The sequence below is a fragment of the Manis javanica genome, chromosome 15 (assembly GCF_040802235.1).
Source record: "Manis javanica isolate MJ-LG chromosome 15, MJ_LKY, whole genome shotgun sequence".
Taxonomy (NCBI): domain Eukaryota; kingdom Metazoa; phylum Chordata; class Mammalia; order Pholidota; family Manidae; genus Manis; species Manis javanica.
The window spans coordinates 30,094,161-30,114,216 of NC_133170.1; the positions used below are offsets into that span (position 1 = coordinate 30,094,161).

Consider the following 20,056-nt stretch of genomic DNA (forward strand, 5'->3'; position numbering starts at 1 on the left):
ACAGATGCTTGTATACCGATCTTCACATGAGCACTACTCACAACAGCCAAAAGGTGGAAACAACTCAAATGTCCATCAAAAGATGAACAGATAAACAAAATGTGATATATACTACAATGGAGTATTATTCAGCCTTTAAAAGGAATGAAATTCTGATATATGTGACAACAAGAATGAACCTAACATGGTAAGATAAAGAAGAAACAAAAGGATGAATACTGTGTGACTCCACTTCTATTAGATAGCTTGAACAAGCAAATTCATGTCTTAAAATTAATTTAAAAACAAGACACATTTTACCAGGAGCCAGAAGGATGAGGAAAGTTCTGGAAATGGTTAGTAGTGATGGTCGTACACATTTTGAATATACTTAAAGCTATCAAATTGTACACTTAAAAATAATAAATTTTATGTTACGCATATTTCACCACAATTTTCTTAAAAAAAACTAAGAGCATTCACTGACTCTGGAGCCAGAGTGTCAGAGTTCAAACCCCAGCTGAACTACTTAATAGTTGTAGGACCTTTGGTAAATTACACAATTAGTATCTCAGATTTCTCACTATTAAACAGTGCCTACACCTCATTATAAGGCTGTTTGTGAAGACAAAGGAAATAAAACATGAAAAGCACCAGGAAAAGTAAGCACTCTTATCAATGTTAACTGTTTTATAAATGTCTATGCACGTGGGCAACAGGCAGGTAGAAAGAACACTGTAAGTAAGTGAAGGAACATCTTCAACTCTAGTGTTCTACAATGCTATTACAAAGATGAACCTACAGCCAAAAGCAATTCTCCTCCAGTGAAACAGCTGAAAGCTTGGGAAAAACATGTAAGTTCATGTGCACAAGAGATGAACACACCTCATTCTTGAACTTCTATTATTACACCCTCAGAGAAGCTTCCTCTGTTAGTGAGAGCTAACCAGGGGGAAATTACAAAAAGAAAAAAAATTCATTTTTCAAATTTGCAGTGTAGAGGAAAATACAGTGAGGTTTAGACAGAGGGCTATCTGGAAGAAATCAATGAGTTAGAACACCTTTCATTAGTGACTTTCCAGTGCTTCCACATTGTCAGCTACTGTTCTATATGCTTAAGATGCATCTGTGAAAAACGAAGATCTCTGTTCTTACGGAGCTTACGTTCTAGTGGGAGAAGACAGACAATAAACATATTATGTAAATTTTGAAGTGATGAATCCTGTGGAAAAAATTTTAAAAAGCAGTTAAAAAGAACTCACAAGTAACAGAAGAAAAGAAAAGCCTCATGAAAAAGGTAAAATTTGAGCAAAGCCTTCAAGGAGCTGGAGCAGTTATCCGAGCAGATCCCAGGGAACAGCCAGAACAAAGGGCCCAAGTGAGAAGCATGCCTAGACTGACTGAGGAACAGTAAGGAAGCCAAGGTGTCTCAAGCTAGTAGGGAGCAACAGTCCAGAAGTCAGAGAAAACAGAAGCCCTTGCAGCAGTCTTTGTTATCCTCTACAATTATTACCATTACATAATCATCTGCTTTGTATCCAAGCATTTCAAGATAAATTTCCACTCGTAATGATATATCCACACAGGTTCAGTCAAGCTTCCCCACACAGTTCTGCTAACTACTGGCACAGAGACGTAAAAACGATAGCCATCATAGTCAGGGTATGGCCAAGCAATGAGGCAAAACTACCTCATAAAGAAACCAAAACCACAACTTTGGCTTTATGCACACAATACTCTAATAATATAAATGGGCCTAATACTATAAAAATACACACAACCTTACACTTGCTTTTTTCTTCAGCTGATTCAAGGATTATCAAGTCATAATTTCAAAACATAAAACATGTATTCCAAACATCTGCCATGCAATGTATTATACAACACTGTCACTAGAAAAATATCATTTATGAACCATGCCCTATAAAAAGATACATGGCATACACTTAAACTAAGCACAAAGAAGACAAGCCCTTAATCAAAACTTGACCAAAGAGTAATGTCAATCAGAGCTAAAACTCCAGTCCAATGAAAAACTAGGTCTGGCTAGCAAGAGTAAATTTTAACAGACAGAAGGTAGTACAGTCTGCTGCGTATTAAGAGCTCCCCCTCAAATCTCCACCAAAAGCAAAGAACAAAAAGGCATACTCCCCACGGAACAAATAGACCAAGAGAAAGCAGGTGTCAGTGATAACCCAGCAAGCGAAAACAAACTTAACTACCTGCAACAGAAGAAAACCAAGGAGAAGACTTGACTTTACACCACAGAATGGGGAAAGGCGTAAGAAATGAAAGCAGCAGTACCTTTCAATTTAAGGATGGCAGTGATCAGAGAATATGATTGACTGAAAACCTGTGAAAAGCAAGTAGACCTCCTCCAGACAGCACAGCCAGCAACTGTGCTCCAACCCCTGCATGAGATTTGCTCTCAGGAGAGTTTGAAAAGAAGGGATCTAATGTAAGAAACAAGTAAGTAAAAAAGAGGGTTAAAATGGTCTTAATAGTCTAGTATTAAGCTACCAGTAGGTTTTAGACTTTCATTTTGAGCATGACAGATGAACAAAAATAAAACATCAAAGTACAAATGTCCATGTGTTGTTTAAAAATGTGATTAAAGGCAAAACAATGAAAAGAAAGTGTATACTTACACACACACACACACATACACACACGTGCACGCGCACATGATGAAAACAAAAGCTTACCAATGTAAAGTACTGTGCCCCAAGAATAAAGAGTAGGTCCTATGTCTTCAAGAAAAAGTCACATACAAAGGAGCAAGGATTAATACAGCATGGTTCTTCCCAACAGCAACACTGAAAGCTAGAGTATTATGGAGCAAAGCTTTCAACATACTTAATGTAAAATGATTTACAATTTTAGACTTCCAAACTCCACTAAATCACCATTTGTAGAACATTTGTAGACAAGCAAAACATTTACATCCCATTTATCTTCTTGCTCATTAAACTGGCAGAAAAAATGTTTCACCAAAATAGTAAACCGAACTAGGAAGACTTGAAACAAGGAAAGAGACAAGGGAATTTCCAGAATAATAGTGAAAGAAGTTCCAGGCTGACACCTGAACTTAAAAAACTACCAGTTTGGATTGGAGCAGTAAAGAGAACTCCAGCAGAATGGCTCCAAGAAGAAAATGAAATTGACAGATTACTTAATAGGTAAAAGCATACTGAGCGATTTATACTTCTGGAAAATCTGAAAAATAAATTTTTTTTAGTTACAAAGAAAACTTACAAAATGAAAAGAGGGTAAGTGACTATTAACTTGAAGGAAAATTAAAAACTGGTACAAGGAAACAATCGTAGCACACAAGAAGGCTCAGATACAAATAATGTTTGTATTTAGAGTCACAGTAATAACTTTTGATCAATTAAAAATTGATGTAACTACACTAGAAGGGGCTGGGACCTGAAGTATGTAAGGATTTAGATTTCTTACAGCCATTCCCCATCTCTAGTTGTGGAAAAATCAGTAATATTTAAAACTGAAAATGAAGAAATAGCATAATGAACGTATCTGGAAACATGGGAGATTAAAATCAGGAACAGCTAAAAGAACTGAAAGAGATTAGCTCTAAGGATTGGGAATGGAAGTGGAGAGGTAGAGAAGGGAGAATGTTGTTTTTTATTTTAAGCCTTATTTTTATTTTGACAAAAAAACTTTTTAAAGCCTAGAATGAATACTCTTTATTACAATGATAATAAACAGTAATTGTTAATGTAAAACTCCATTAAATTTATAGATATTTTAAGTAATATATTTTATGGTCAAAGATAACGAGGAAGGAAGACAATGTGATTCAATCAAAACAGGATGACATTTAATGACTCAAAAGACTGAAAATTTGCTTCCCTTTAAAAAAACTAGTGGGAATCAAAAGTGTTTTAAAACCATATTTAAAAACTCAAGAGACGTTTTTTTTTTTTTTAGTGAAGGGTATACCTAACAACCTAAAAATATCAGAACTCTTCAGTATTTTCTGCAGTTTTCAGCCTGAGGCTCTTGCTACCAAGTTAAAAATATCACGCCAATAAAATACTTAAGAGAACGTATTGTAAATACTCTGGGATTAACATAATTCACCCAATGACAGAGGTCAGAACAGTGGCTGCCTCTGTAGAGAAATACTGACTGAGGGAGATGAAGGAGCCTGCTGGAGTGGTCTAAATGCTCTCTACCTTGATCTGGATGGTGGTTATATAAGTGTATACATTTATAAAGAATTATCCACCTGTACATTTAAGATTTGTACATTGCTAAGTCACACTTAAATGTAAAGAAAAAAAATTCATATGGTGAGGAGAAGCAATCTTACTATAACATTTAGGCAACAAAAATATTATAAAGTATAAAAAAATAACTACAAATCAAAATTTATATGACTTTTAGCTTTAAATATCAGTTTTTTAGTAAACATTCTCAAAGGTTAGGGGAAGATGTCCATTGGTACTTAAAGACAAGACTCTAATAAACCCGAGGACAAACAAACTTAACCTTTAATTAAAACATACTTGCAATTAAGTTCTCTAAGTTTTTAAACACATATACTTTATTAGTAGTATTCCCCCTTTTCACAAAAAGGAATTGGGTTTCTCAACATCAAGTTCAACAGGCTAGATAGCAAACTGTTATACAGAATTGTGAACAACCAGGTATTCCGATTATGTTACTGCTAAAGTCCTTCCTAACTCTGAAACCCTACAACTCTGTAAAGTCAAGAATGCAATATGATTTGCCATCAGATTAAACCTAATGTTTACCTTTTCATTGGAGAATTACCCATATGGAACATATTCAACTCAAAAGATTATCTAATATACAAGAATTCCAGAAAATCCCCTAGAGTATTTTTAAAAAATCCTGAGGTATGTGGAATGAGTTTGGCTCATTCCACAATACTATTGTTATTAATAATTAAGTAAGTAAAAAATACTTAAGACATATTTTTGTATTTCATTTAAACTACATAAATCAAACTAAACATATTAAGATCCATAAACAGCATTATGAGATAAAACCTAGTAAGCTTTAACTGAAAATGTCAAAAAGAGAGTTCTTAAAACAAAATTTTTATGCTAATGGTTCCTTAAAGAACACATATCCACCCTTAAATTTACTGTATTTTGCCCTTTGATCTCATAGGTTTTCATACAACTGAACTATATAATTCTTAGCACAGAGCTTAATTATTGACACCATTACCAGACTGATAAAAAAAAGTCGAGCTCTATTTTAGCATAATGCTACATTTCCCAGAATTTTTAGTATAAAAAATATAAAACAAAATTTTTAGAGAATTATGACCCAACACTAATTTAAAAATGTATCATAAAAAAATGTTTTCACATCAAGAAAAAGAGTATACACACAAAAACAGAAACAGAAACGAGAAAGGAAAAATCACTTCAGATACCACCGGAACACAAACAATTATTACAGAACACTATGAAAAATTATATGCTAACAAATTGGATAATACAGAAGAAATGGACAATTTTCTAGAAAAATACAACCTTCCCAGATTGACTCAGGAAGAAACAGAAAATTTGAACAGACCAATTACCAGCAATGAAATCGAATCAGTAATCAAAAAACTACCCAAGAACAAAGCGACTGGACCAGATAGTTTCACTGCTGAATTTTATCAGACATTTAGAAAAGACCTAATACCCATCCTCCTTAAAGTTTTCCAGAAAATAGAAGATTAGGGAATATTTCCAACCTCATTCTATGAGGCCAGCATCACTCTAATACCAAAACCAGGCAAAGACCCCACAAAAAAAGTAAACTACAGACCAATATCCCTGATGAACACAGATGCAAAATTACTCAACAAAATATTAGAAAACCTAATTCAAAATACATTAAAAAATCATCCATTATGATCAAGTAGGATTTATTCCAGGGATGCAAGGATGGTACAATATTAGAATATTCCATCAACATCATCCACCCAATCAAAAAAAAGAACAAAAATCACATGATCATCTCCATAGATGCTGAAAAAGCATGTGACAAAATTCAACATCCATTCATGATAAAAACTCTCAACAAAATTGGTACAGAGGGCAAGAGCATCAACATAATAAAGGCCATATACGACAAACCCACAGCCAACATCATAGTTAACAGCGAGAAGCTGAAAGCCTTTCCCCTTTAAGATTGGAAACAAGACAAAGATGCCCACTCTCCCCACTTTTATTCAACATAGCACTGGAGGTCCTAGCCACAGCAATCAGACAACACAAAGAAATAAAAGGCATCCAGATTAGCAATGTTTGCAGATGACCTGATATTGTACATAAAAAACCACTCCAAAACTAGAATTTCTGAATTCAGCAAAGTTGCAGGATACAAACTTAATAAACAGAAATCTGTTGCATTCCTCTATTATAACAATGAACTAGCAGAAGGAGAAATCAGGAAAACAATTCCATTCACAATAGCATCAAAAAGAATAAAATACCTAGAAATAAGCCTAACCAAGGAACTGAAAGACCTATACCCTGAAAACTCCAAGACAATCTTGGGAGAAATCAAAGAAGACACCAATAAGTGGAAATACATCCCATGCTCACACGTAGGAAGAATACTGTCAAAATGGGCATCCTGCGTAAAGCCATCTATAGATTCAATGCAATCCCTATCAAAATACCAACAACGTTCTACAATGGACTAGGACAAATAGTTCTAAGATTCGTATGGAAGCACAAAAGACCCCGAATAGCCAAAGCAATCCTTAGGAGGAAGAATAAAGCAGGGGGGATTACACTCCCCAACTTCGAGCTCTACTACAAAGCCACAGTAATCAAGGTAATTTGGTACTGGCACAAGAACAGACCCATAGATCAATGGACTAGAATAGACAGGCCAGATATAAAACCACACACATATGGCCAATTAATGTATGATAAAGGAGCCATGGACATACAGTGGAGAAAGCACAGCCTCTTAAACAACTGGTGTTAGAAAACTGGACAGCTACATGTAAGAGAATGAAACTGGATTACTGTCTAACTCCATACACAAAAGTAAACTTAAACTGGATCGAAGACCTGAACATTAAGTCATGAAACCATAAAACTCAAGGAAGAAAACATAAGCAAAGCTCTCTTCAATATAAACATGAGGAACATTCATGAACTTATCTTCTTGGGCAAGGGAAACAAAAGCAAAAATGAACAAGTGGGACTACATCAAACTAAAAAGCTTCTGTACAGCAAGGGACACCATCAGTAGAACAAAAAGGTATCCTACAGTATGGGAGAACATATTCATGAAAAACATATCCGATAAGGTTAAATCCAAAATATATAAAAAGCACACACCTCAACACCTAAAAAGCAAATAACCCGATTAAAAAATGGGCAGAGGATCTGAACAGACAATTCTCCAAAGAAGAAATTCCGATGGCCAACAGGCACATGGGAAGATGCTCCACATCGCTAAACATCAGGGAAATGCAAGTTAAAACCACAATGAGGTATCAACTCATACCAATTAGGATGGCCACCATCCAAAAAACAAACAACAAATGCTGACGAGGATGTGGAAAAAGGGGAACCCTCCTACACTGCTGTTGGGAATGTAAATTAGTTCAACCTTTGTGGAAAGCAATTTAGAGGTGCCTCAAAACACTCAAAATTGAAATACCTTTGACCCGGGAATTCCAGTCCTAGGAATTTACCCTAAGAATGCAGCAGCCAAGTTTGAAAAAGACATGTGCACCCCTATGTTTATTGCAGCACTATTTACAATAGCCAAGAAATGGAAGCAACCTAAGTGTCCATCAGTAGATGAATGGATAAAGAAGATGTGGTACATATACACAATGGAATATTATTCAGACATAAGACGAAAACAAATCCTATCATTTGCAACAACATGGATGGAGCTAGAGGGTATTATGCTAGGTGAAATAAGCCAGGAGAAGAAAGACAAGTACCAAATGATTTCCCTCACTTGTGGAGTATAACAACAAAGCAAAACTGAAGGAACAAAAGAGCAACAGACTCACAGATGCCAAGGGACTAGCAGTTACCAAACGGGAGGGGTGGGGGAGGGCAGGTGGGGAGGGAGAAGGCGATTCAGGGGTATTATGATTGGCACACATGATGTGGGGGTGATCAGGGGGTAGACAGTATTGTACAGAGAAGGCAAATAGTGACTGTGGTGTCTTACTACACTGATGGGCAGTGACTGTAATGGGGTGTGGGGGGGACATAACAGAGGTGAATATAATAACCAAATTGTTTTTTCATGTGAAACCTTCATAAGAGTGTATATCAATAGCACCTTAAAAAAAAAAGAAGATATGGCATATACACACAATGGAATATTATTCAGCCATAAGAAGAAAACCAATCCTACCATTTGCAAAAACATGGATGGACCTATGTATTATGCTCAGTGAAATAAGCCAGGCGGAGAAAGACAAGTGCCAAATGATTTCACTCATTTGTGGAGTATAACAAAGCAAAACTGAAGGAACAAAACAGCAGCAGACTTACAGAACCCAGGAATGGACTAGCGGTTACCAAAGGGAAAGGGGTTGGGGAGAGGGGTGGGGAGAGAGGGATAAGGGGATTTCCTTGAAATTGAAATATTCAAAATGTAACTCTACTATTTAAATAAAAATAAATTTTTATTTCAAAACAGTATGTCACAGAATATGAAAGGCCACAAAAATAAGTCATTCTGCAAAAATCTTCAGAATATGAAGCTGTCTTCCCTCACAAGTCAGAGGAATCACAGGTTTTTTACTATTAACAAAACATGCTCTCAATTACAAACCCTGTTGCAAGTCAGTCTTTTTCACACTAGATGTAATATTACAAAATTAATTTAAGTTCAGGCAAAAATAAGTCTAAGCCCTTCTCTTCCTTAAGTTTTCAAGCACTTATTCATTCTACTGGATAATGCTGGCCTCAATTAACTAGTAACACTTTTACAGGTATTAATAAAACTGATGTCTCAGATATGAGAATGCTCAGCAACATGAATCTTTTTAATATATCAAATTTTTAATCAGTAAATAGAAAAAAACTGACAAGCTCAAAATATGATATACTCAGCACAAGATAATATTAGTAGGTTGGTGTCATTTCTGTTACATATTATGTATCACAAAGCCTACCAATTTGAGCCTTTAAATATGAACCCTATAAAAAATTATAAAAGATTTAAAAAATAACTAAGATCTGTCATTTTCATTTATTCATGCTTGCATTTCATTACCAAACAAATCCTGCAAAGGATGTGGCATTTTCCATTAAGATAATTTGAAATTCCTAATTTCATAAATTCACTAGCCTCTGCTCCAATTTCCAAACCAAGTTCAAGCCTCACCTTGCTCAAAGCATACAGATCCAGGATTTTTCTCTCCACCACAGGGATCTTCAAAGTAGATCCCTGAAGTTCCCAAAATTTTGCTAGTTGATCCAAGAAGTCCAGTCTCACTCTGGTCATTGCCTAAGATTATTAAAACAAATCAGAAATAGGAATTAAGCTATTGCTGAAAATAAGTGAGTTTTCTTAACATAATACTCATCCCTCTAAAGAAATTCAAAGACTTTTCATTATTATTAAGTCTAACCCCATAAAATAAGCCTATGATAAAGAGGCAAAAATATTTCCAATAAACTTTACTCGTTAAGGCAAAAAAGACACTCTAATTTTGTAAAAGTTGACTTAACTTTAAGCTAATGAGAAAATTTAGTAAATCAAATTAGTCTGTCTCTAAGCATTCCAAGTCTGTCACTTCATCTGTAGATTATATGCATACCCCAGGTACACCAACTCTCTACCTCACTGATATTAAGATCCTTCATCTAGTATCTAATTACATGAGATTAAAGGAAAAATATTTATTAAAATCTCAGAAAATTAGTGTTTTAGAAACATGAAAGAAAAAAAACTCAGCATGACTTATTAAGCCTTGGCTATCTAAAATTTCTCTTTTGTACTCAGAAACAGTTGTCTGCTACATGGAAGAATCTTCTAAAAATCCACCAGACATAAACAACAATATTTAAACAGACTTCAAGTTCGGAAATTTGAGAGAGATCAATACTATTTAAAGGAGATCTTAATAAATCACATTAACAGTCCTGGAAAAGCTCTGTTAAAGCCAAAAAAACTACTTTGAAAACTAGGTTTTTTGACAGAATTTTTAAAACTATTTTCCAAACACCACAAGGAGCCAGAATCTTCCAACATTAACAAAAATTTCAGAATAATAATATGTGCTGATAAAAGCAGAACTTAATTGCAGATCTCTGAAGCTAAACACTGGATTATCTCCACTCCCATGAACATGGCTAGAGACAGTTTCCCATAATCCCGTTAAGTGAGAAACCCACAATGACTACTTTAAACAATTTTTTTTTAAAAAAAACCAGAAACTTCCTTCTATTCAATCCTAATTTAAATTAACTTTGAGCCCTGGTACATTAGTTTCTCAAAGTTCTCTACCTGGAATCCTGACATAACTTCCTTCTATTCAATCCTAATTTAAATTAACTTTGAGCCCTGGTACATTAGTTTCTCAAAGTTCTCTACCTGGAGTCCTGATATAAACAATGAATCAGGCAACAGAAATGGTGATAACACAACACTCACCTCAAGTTCATTCAGGCGCTGGACTCTGGGAGTAAAACGAAAGCTTTTTACTTCACATGCAAATGGAGGTTGCCAATCCTAAACAGAAAGAATTGTTTTTAAAACATAATGGTACATAAGCAAGGAATGCATTATTAATTTGCTTAAGGAATGACAACAGATCAATTTATAAGTCTGAATAGAGAAAAGGCAATATTTCTTACACAAGATGATTTTAATATTACTTACCTCTGATATTCTATTAAAATTTTTTTATCTATAAATCCTCCCCCAATCTCAGCAGTCCCATTATTTACGTCTCACAGATACGTTTTGCCCCATTACTCTCAAGTGGAATGCAATGAACTCATATCACAATAGAGTTTAATAAACATCCAAGTTCACCAAATAAAAACAGAGAATCTGAAACTAAAAAGGGTAAATTAAAGATGAAAAAAATTTTAAAGTACTTATATATTAGGATATGTTTTTCATTCATGTGTAATGTGACACAGCACTTTAGAGTCTATGTTATATAAATGTTTTGTTCAAAGCCCAGCTTCTGGGCACCCAAACACTTAAAAAAAAAAAATAAAAATAAAGGTAAGCCTACAGAACAAGAACAATTTCCAGATTGGAGTTGCGGTATAACTCAAATTAGCATTATTCCAAATAGGGTTCTAGAAAACATAGTTTGATTTGACCTTAATAATGGCACATCTATTTAAAAACATAAACAGTGAAAATTTTTCATCCTACTGAAGGTATATCATCTCAGCCTTTTTTTAAATAAAAAAGTTTTAATTTTTTTCCCCAAATAAACATTGAATAGAATTTCTAATTTATAAAGGCAACAGAGTAGATTAAAATTGGGTTTAGGGAAAAACTTCAAAGGTTTTATCAATACTACTTAATTTTGATAGAAAAAAGTGTTAAGTGCAGCTTCTGGAGGATGGCAATGCATATAATCATCATTCATCATAGCAATTACACGTTAATCTTTGCTTACAATTGATAAATCCATAATCTTGATCAAATTCTTTAAGCCCCATGGAGTAGCATGTCTGGGTTTTAGAATCAAACGGATTGGTCTAGATTCAAACTCTGCTTTGTCACTTGCCCAAGATCATAATAAGTTTGGTAAATTACCGAACTTATCCATACCTGGCTCATCTGTAAAATGAGACTTAATTTACCTACTAGGGCTTGAATGGCTATTAAATGAAATAATCCGCGAGTAGTAGTAAACAGAACATAAAGCAAGGTGTCCCCTTAAGAAAAGCTAAGGCAATGGTTCCCAAACTCTAAAGTACATTAAGCATCATCTGAGAGTACTGCTAGAAAAACGGATTCTGGAACTTGCACATTCTGAAACTGATTCAAGTTCTAGAAATGAGGTGCAGAGATCTGCATTTTAACGAGCATCTGGTGCAGGTGGGCCGTGAACACGATTTGGAGAACAACTGGGAAAGAAAAAAAACCTTTTGACCTTGAGCAAATCAGTCAACCTCTTGGGGCACTAATTCTCCCAAACAAGTAGTAGTATCTGCTTTCCTTACCTTAAAAATTTTGGATTATAATTAACCTATAGACAACCTCAATTATTTGCAATAAATTGCAATTCGTAAATCTTTGATCCCCGATTCCCTGTACCAGATATTTTTTTCCACCTCCGTTGAGAATTCTTCCCGAACCTCTTAATTTTAGAAATAAACGCTGCTCTTTCTCTTCGCCAGGGAAGACTCTTCATTGCACTGCAGCAGTAATCAGTCTACGGTTCTTGTTTGGTGACACCACCGTAGGGAACTAGAGCTCAGATTACGGTTTAAGAAAGCTTGGCCCTGAGACGAGGCCTGCAAATATTTAACAAATTAAGCATTAATAGGGCTTGCATAAACAAACAGCCGACGGAAGGGCAGTTTTAACTATCGCACGGTACTGATGATTGACTGTACGTGAAGGTAGGACATGCCAGGACATACTTCTTCAAACATCTTACAGGCCAAAGAAAGGCCTGAAGCCTTTCGTCACCCTTGCTCGCAATCAAGGGAAAATGAAATACCAGTTCCCAGGTTCTAGGCAGAAGGCCCCAGGGACACCACTCTTTCGCGTTCTTAAAGGGCCTACCTTAAGAACTCAAAAAACGAAGGCAAAAAACATCCAGAAACTTAGCTTCTAATTCCTGCGAAATGAGGAAGGGTAAATACGAAAAGGCAGAAGGGTCGGAAAAGTTAAGCTAACCTCCTCCACATCCCTTCCCCTCTCCTCAGTCTGGTACCTTTGGTGGTCGGATTTTGCAGATGCCGGTCTTCTCTGCCAGAGGTCGGATGCGGCCGATGAAGCTGAGCGGGTCTGTGAACTCCTCCCAGCTGGGCTCAAAGACTGGGCACTCCGGCGGGGGCACGAACTCCGCCGCGTAGCCCCCCGGCCCCACACCCGCCATGGCAACTCCCAGCGGCCCCGAGGCGGGCAGGTGGAGAAAGTCTGGCAGAAGCCCACCGAACCTTTTCACGTCCCCGGACGGGATCTGAAGCGCATCTTCTCAAGCAAGAACTGCTCGCCACACGAACACCAGGGCCGCTTCCTCCTCTCGTTTGTTATTGTTTCCTTCGGGGCTTTTCCTCTCAGGGCCAGGACTTTTCCGGAAGTTCACGTTACTGCCAGATCCCTCCGCCACGCCAGAAACAGAATCCCTCCGCAGCAACGCGACGCCTCGCTGTATGACCTTCCTTCTTTCGTCCTTTCCCGGCAACCCAGTGACGTTCCTTGACTCGTCCGGTAAAGTTCCGCGCTGCCCCACGACTTCAGGGTATACCCTGCAGCCCCACGACCCCTCCTCTCGGAGACAGCGCGGACCGTGTACGCAACCGGGCCGAGGCGGCCGCGCGCTTCCGGCGCGGAGGAATGTGTAACGTGCCGCAGAGCAGGAGTTCTGCTTCCGGTAAGGAGGCTCCCCTTCCCCTTTGTGTCTAGTGGGTGCCGAAAACAAGCCGGGCCTAACCTGGGCGGACGTACCTCGCGGCCACTGCGGCACGGCTGGTTTTAACCTACTTGTCTGCCTTTTGGCACGTAACCAACTATTTCAGCGTCTCTCTCTTGTTTTAGTCTTTTGAAAGGGTTTGTTCCGAACGCACTTACTCGGACACTTCATATCCGCCCCGTCTCCATGACGACAAGTTGGGGTAGAACCCATCCCCCAAATCCTGCTGGCCGGCCTTCGCCATCGTCCGGGAATTGCTTTTCGTCCCCATAGGAGCAACGGCTCTTGACCTTGCTTTCCAACAGTTGGCAACTCGCAAGTTCGGCATCACATGCTCCGTAAGCCTTTCTCAATTTACTGTAAAAGCTATGGCACCTGTTCTGACCCTACCAGTCAAAAATCTATATGCCAGAGGCCCATCTCCATTTCCTCCAAATTGTGGAAATTAACGTAGAAAGGACTAAAGAAGAAATCGTGAAGAGTGGTTCTTAATATTAAACGTTTATTGGAAAGACTTCTTTTCCAGAACTTAGTTCTCGTACTTCTTGTGCAATCTCAGCTACCCCCGCCCCAGAACCTAAATTGCCATCTCTGGCTAATGATTCCCAAATCTATATTTCCAGGCTAGGCGTCTCTCCTGAGTTACAAACCAGTACACCTAGCTAGACAACTGCACTTGGTTAATTCAAAGTACCTTGAACTCATAGTTCCCCACTGTTTTTTCAGTGTTTTCAGTTTCCATGATGGTTTCATCCATCTACTCAGTTGCCTGGGCCAGAAATCTAGAGAGAATCTTTTAACTCCTACCTTACTACCCATGTGCATTCACTTAAGTCTGGAGATGATATCCCCTAAAAGTCTTAAATTTATCCTGTCTGTCCATTGGCATTACCACTATTCTAAGTTCCCTCTCACCTGAACTGTGATAACAGCTCAGTTCTTGCCTCCTTTCAGATCACTCTCCACTCAATTGTCAGATTGCCTTGTCTAAAATCCAGAATTATCTTGCCACTTTTCATCTCCAAAATCAACAACTCCAAACTCCTTTATTATCTGCTACCTTACTGCCAAGCTTCATCTCTTATTCCCCATATACTACACAAAGTTTTGTGGTGGCTTTAATGCACTGTGCTCTCACCTCTGAGCCGTCATAGATAATGTTCCTCTTTCTGGAACATCTTGTACTCTCTTGACCCACCCCACAGTTTCATATATCCCCTCTCTGACTAAAGTCCTATTCATCCTTCAACTATCAGCTTAAATATCTTCCTCTGGAAAGCCTTAGCTAACTCTAAATTTGCTTACTCATCAGCAACCTATACTTCCTTATCAAACTTTTAGAAATTCCTTAATAGCATATTTTCCCTCAGACTATAACCTATAGGAAGGCAGGGGCAGTATCTGTCTTATTGGCCACTGTAGACCCAGCTCCCAGAATAGTGCTTGGTATATAGAAGATGTGCAATAAATACCTGTTGAATGAATGGATTCACCAAATAAATTCTTGTGTTTCATTCCCTCATCCTACATTTACATAAAACAAATTTTGAAATTCTTCTAGAATGTAACATACATGTCCCTCCATTTCATTATAGCATCTGTAAAAGTTAATGCCTATCATCTTACTACGCTGATAGTGACCTTCAATGGGATATGGGGGGCACTTGATAATATGGGTGAATGTAGTAACCACACTCTTTTTCACATGAAACCTTCATAAGAGTTTATATCAGTGATATCTTAATTAAAAAAAAGTTAATGCCCAGTTACTTATACCCACCAAGCCTAATACCCATACACAAACACTTTGAGAGGATAGTTCTGTTTCATTTAACCTATGTTGTGTAACAAACCACCTCAAAACTTAGTGTCTGAAAATGAAAGTTTATTTATTACTATAATTCTGTGGGTTGGCCATCTGGTGTTCTCATGGTTTTACCTGGGATCAATCTTGCAGCTACAGTCATCTAAGCTTAACTGGAATTGGAGGATCAAAAATGGCCTCATCACATGTCTGGCAGTTGGTGCTGGCTGTTGGCTGGGAAATCTCAGTTCTCCACATGACCTTAGTAGTGTAGACTGATTTTTCATAGCATGATGGTCTTAACATTCTGAGAGCGTGAGAGTAGACATTTCCACTCTCCAAAATGTACAAGAGCACTTCTGTAACATTGTTTGTCAAAGGAAGTCACACCCAGGTTCAAAAGAGTAGCGAAATACACTCAATTTCTTGATGGGAAGAGCAACAATATCACATTGGAAAGGGGTGTAAAATATAAAGAAAGGCATGATTCATTGCATATAATTACCGTTGGTCCTTGAATAACATGGGGGTTGGGGATGTGACCCCCCCACACACAGTTGAAAATTCACATATAACTTTTGATTTCCCCAAAACTTAACCATTAATAACCTACTGTTGACCAGAAACCTTACTGAAAATATAGTCGATTAACACATATTTTGTATATGTATTATATACTGTATTCTCACAATAAAGTAACCTAGAGAAAAAAATTTTCAGATTGTCACAAATTTCCAAAAATTTTTTCAATAACTTACTGAACAAAATCCACATATAAGTGGACCTGTACAGTTCAAACCTGTGTTGTTCAAGGGTCAACTGTATAATTATTTCTACTAAAAATCTCAGATTTTTTTACTATTTAAATTTGGAAAACCATATTATTCGCAAAAGGGGAGAAATAATGAGATTGTAAATAAAACAAGTAACACTGAAATAATTCATTAACTAATTAAAATATAATGGTTTTGCTGTAACATTACTAATAGAGCAGCAAGGCCCTGATAGACTATGATAGATAAGCACAAACTCCTCAAAGCTTTGATTGTTTATTTCCTTTTATCTTTTCAAGTTATATTTATCTATTATTTAAAGTGTCTCCCGAGTAGAATACAAACCATAGAGTAATGATTCTTGATCATTTTACTTGCCTCAATACTCCTGAGAAATGTGTAGCAGTTACTCGCTCCAGCAGTAAGTCTGTAAGAGAAGGGCAATGAATACTTCTGCCAGGAATGGAAAAAACTCCAGTATCACTAACCTCAGGTTCTCATGATTCTTTCAGGGAGGGTAGGTGAACCCCATGCTCAAACTCCATGCCTATACCTTTGAGAATCACTGTTATAAAGACTTGAGTTTTATCGGCTTCTATGAGGGGAGTTTAAATGCTTAATGTTAAATTGACTGTCAATAGCATCTCGGCCTCTGGGCAGAACAGTTGAGTACACCTGTAGTTTAAACGCATTCTCATTATTTAAACAGTTCTTGAAAACTTGTCAGATAATAATAAATTAAATAATATTAGAGTATTATATATTTATCCAAAATTTACTATCCTTAGTGCTAGGATAGAATGAAATAAATAGTGAACTCTGATAATCATTTGGCTGTATTGTGATCTCTGAATTTTAAAAAAATGCAATAAAACTTCATAATTCAGATTGAAAAAATAAAATGAGGAAACATTTAAAATACTTACTCATTTAAAATAATAATAAGCCCATTACATGTTGTTTAGTCAGAGTTAGAGTTCTCCAGAGAAACAAAACTAATGGGATGTATATAGAGATAGAAAGAAATATAGGAATTGGCTCACAGGGTTATGGAGGCTGGTAAGTCTAAAATCTGCAGTGTGGGCTGGCAGCCTGGAGGCCCAGAAAAGCTAATGTTCCAGTTCCAATCCAAAGCCCAGTGGGCTGGAGACCCAGGAGAGCTGCTGGTGCAGATGCAGTCTGAAGGCAGTCTGCAGGATTCCATCTTGCTTACAGAGACTGGCTTTTTTGTTCTATCTAAGCCTTCAACTGATTAGATGAGGGCCCACCCACATTATGAAGAGCAATCTGCTGTACTCAAAGTTCCTTGATTAAACACTAATCTCCAAAAACATGCTCCAAGTTGGCATGTAAAATTAACCATCACACTTGTTAATGTGAATGTATTTTATGACTAATACCAATATTTTCCAAAAGCAATTTAGTGAGAAAAGTGGCTTGGGTTTACATTTTTTGAAAAATTTTTTAATGTTAAGTGGGATCAAGTTAGATTCTTGTACCTGTTGTGATAGGTTGTTTTGGTTGAAATATAAGAAGAAAATCCAGCGATATGTAATTGGAAAAGGGAGAAGTATTCTTTTTAATTTAGCCTTTTCAGATAATTATACTTTCTTAAAAACTAGCAATGTAGAATCTAAAAGTTTATCAATGAACTTTTTGTGATCTGTTAAATTAAAATGGCAGTCAACATTGTTCTTGAATGGATTTTTTACTGTCATGATTTTGTAACATCATGCGTTGGTCACTGGTCATTTGGAAAAGTATGGGCTCATTATATAATATCAAAACAATCACAAAAATATCACCATTGATCTCAGAAATTTGGAAGGCTATCAAATTCATAGTAATAGAAACAGGTTTTCCAAAATTACAATTTTCACTTGAAAGCTCAATTTTTCATTGTCAACAAATTTTGTCTGTTGTTTCCACTGGATAAATGGGCTCACCTTGCTCATTTTCAAGAACATGTCTGTCAAGTACCTGGGTCTGAATGACCACGAGTTGTCTGTTAGGCCTCTGGTGTTCCATGAAGAGTGGCTAATTTGCCTTACAGGGGCCGTGGAGAGAATCCTCCCACTTCTGTGCGCAGCAGGAGTGCTTTAGATGTACTTGCGACTTTAACATGCAGTGATTAAAAAGACATAGATTAAAGAATCAAGGTTTATTAAAACTAATCATTTTTACTGCTTTATCATAAGCATTTTTAAGTGAAATTGGCTTTTTTTCACCACATTCATGTGTAACGAAGATGATGACTACTAATACAGTTTACTGCCTTTGCCTTGATTCACTCTGGAGAACCACCAGTTCTACCCACCCATTGCTTTTACACTATCAGTGCAAACACCAATGGTGAGAAAAGCAAATCACATCTTAGTATTAATATGAAAATAATTTGGACTTAAAGACATTCAGAAAGTATTTCAGGGACCCTCATGGGTATGGGGACAAAGAGGGATCTGTTTCTAACACATTGAGGACTGCTGGCTTATCCTATAATTTGAATTCACATAATAAATGAGGGAAGGGCTGCAAGAGAACTGCTTTAAAAAGAGGAAAGAAATGTAGATAACCCATTAGAGCAACAATCTCATTAGCAAGTCTTTGCTTATTGAATAAATGAAGCATTAAAATTTTTACACTGAATATGTTGCTGGTACTCCTAAAACATACTAAGTTCTCTTAACATACTTTAACATTACAAAAAATAAAGTATAGTTAATAAACCCTTAAATTCACTTAAGCCAAAAGAATGACAGTTTATTCTGTATCTGATGATCTGTGACTGAATTCAATTAAGTTCAACAATTCAATAAACATTTCTATTTCTATTTAGTTCCCATCATCTATTTAGTTTGAAATCACTTTAAGCCAGTGTTTTTATCATGTATCAGAATAGGGTTGAAGAAGTCATGTATAGTTATAAAAACCAGATACAGTGTTTCAAAAAAATTGTTATTTTTACTATGAAATAGAAAAAAGTAAAAGTCAACAAAATTAATAGGAATACATATATGATATCCTTAGACACATTTTTAAGTGGGGTTTGGAAAGAGAAACTCCAAATACTTCATAGGATAGGGGGGCAAATGAGAATGGAAGGGAAAATTTCAATTTTTATGAAGTATAAAAGTTGAAAAGCTATGGTTTAAAATATGCTTTCTTCCTTTGTCATGACATTAATAAGGAAATAATCATTTTTTTAAATATTGCATTTAAAAATCTTTAGATCACTTTACTTACAAGAGCCATTGAATGTTATGTAGGCCTGAGCCATACCTCCAGTTCTTACAAAATGCTGCCATGCATTATTGAATTAATCCCTTCCTTTATAATTTTATTTTATATATTTTAATGTTTAAATGAAAGATCTGTTTATATGTTTTAATGATTAAATGAAATATGTTCAAGATCCTGGTATAAATATAGTCTCTTAACCAAAGCTCTTCGATATGTGCCTTCTTTTTCTTCTGCTGGAATACTATCCTGTGCTAACTGAACTTTGTTACTGGCTTCACCCTTGCCTTCAAGTTCCACAATTTTTGAGAAAAGCTTAAACCTCGATATATTCCTTGTATGTAATTGACAGTTTTATTTGTTCTCTTCTTCAAGATAATTAATGAAAATATTTGTATCAAAAAAAATTGAAGTCTACAGAAACTACTTGTAAATTATCACTACTGTTCTCCCTTAAAGTATCAGGAACTCCTTGCCAATCAGATTATTTGAACACTCATATTTAGTTCTATGTCTACCTTCCCTCAAAGTACCCACAGCTTGTTTTACACAAGATGTTAGTATTATTTATTTGAATGTAATTTACATGACCTTCAATGGGTTCCTAATCACCTATACTTTTCTACTGAGCAGATGAAGGATTATTATAAGGCAAAGCACAAG

The 20,056-nt window shown here is 36.4% G+C and overlaps 2 protein-coding genes across 9 annotated transcripts in view; one reads left to right on the top strand and one right to left on the bottom strand.

The window, feature by feature from the left end:
* The window catches only part of KDM5A (lysine demethylase 5A), a 123,535-nt gene extending 110,236 nt beyond the window's left edge, over window positions 1-13,299 (bottom strand). For all 4 annotated transcript variants that reach the window (XM_073222821.1, XM_073222822.1, XM_017663603.3 and 1 more), the window contains exons 1-3: window positions 12,878-13,299; window positions 10,621-10,698; window positions 9,349-9,471 (exon numbers count right to left, since the gene is read on the bottom strand). In XM_073222821.1, the coding sequence (XP_073078922.1) occupies window positions 9,349-9,471; window positions 10,621-10,698; window positions 12,878-13,042 (366 nt within the window). In that variant the 5' untranslated portion in view covers window positions 13,043-13,299. The remainder of the gene's footprint in view (window positions 1-9,348; window positions 9,472-10,620; window positions 10,699-12,877) is intronic.
* Window positions 13,300-13,401: 102 nt separating this feature from the next.
* Window positions 13,402-20,056, top strand: part of CCDC77 (coiled-coil domain containing 77) — a 43,997-nt gene continuing 37,342 nt past the window's right edge. For 3 of the 5 annotated variants that reach the window (XM_037001607.2, XM_073222825.1, XM_037001610.2), the window contains exons 1-2: window positions 13,402-13,540; window positions 13,705-13,917. The gene's annotated coding sequence lies outside the window, so the exon portion shown is untranslated. The remainder of the gene's footprint in view (window positions 13,541-13,704; window positions 13,918-20,056) is intronic. The other 2 variants (XM_073222824.1, XM_037001614.2) reach the window with 2 other exon arrangements.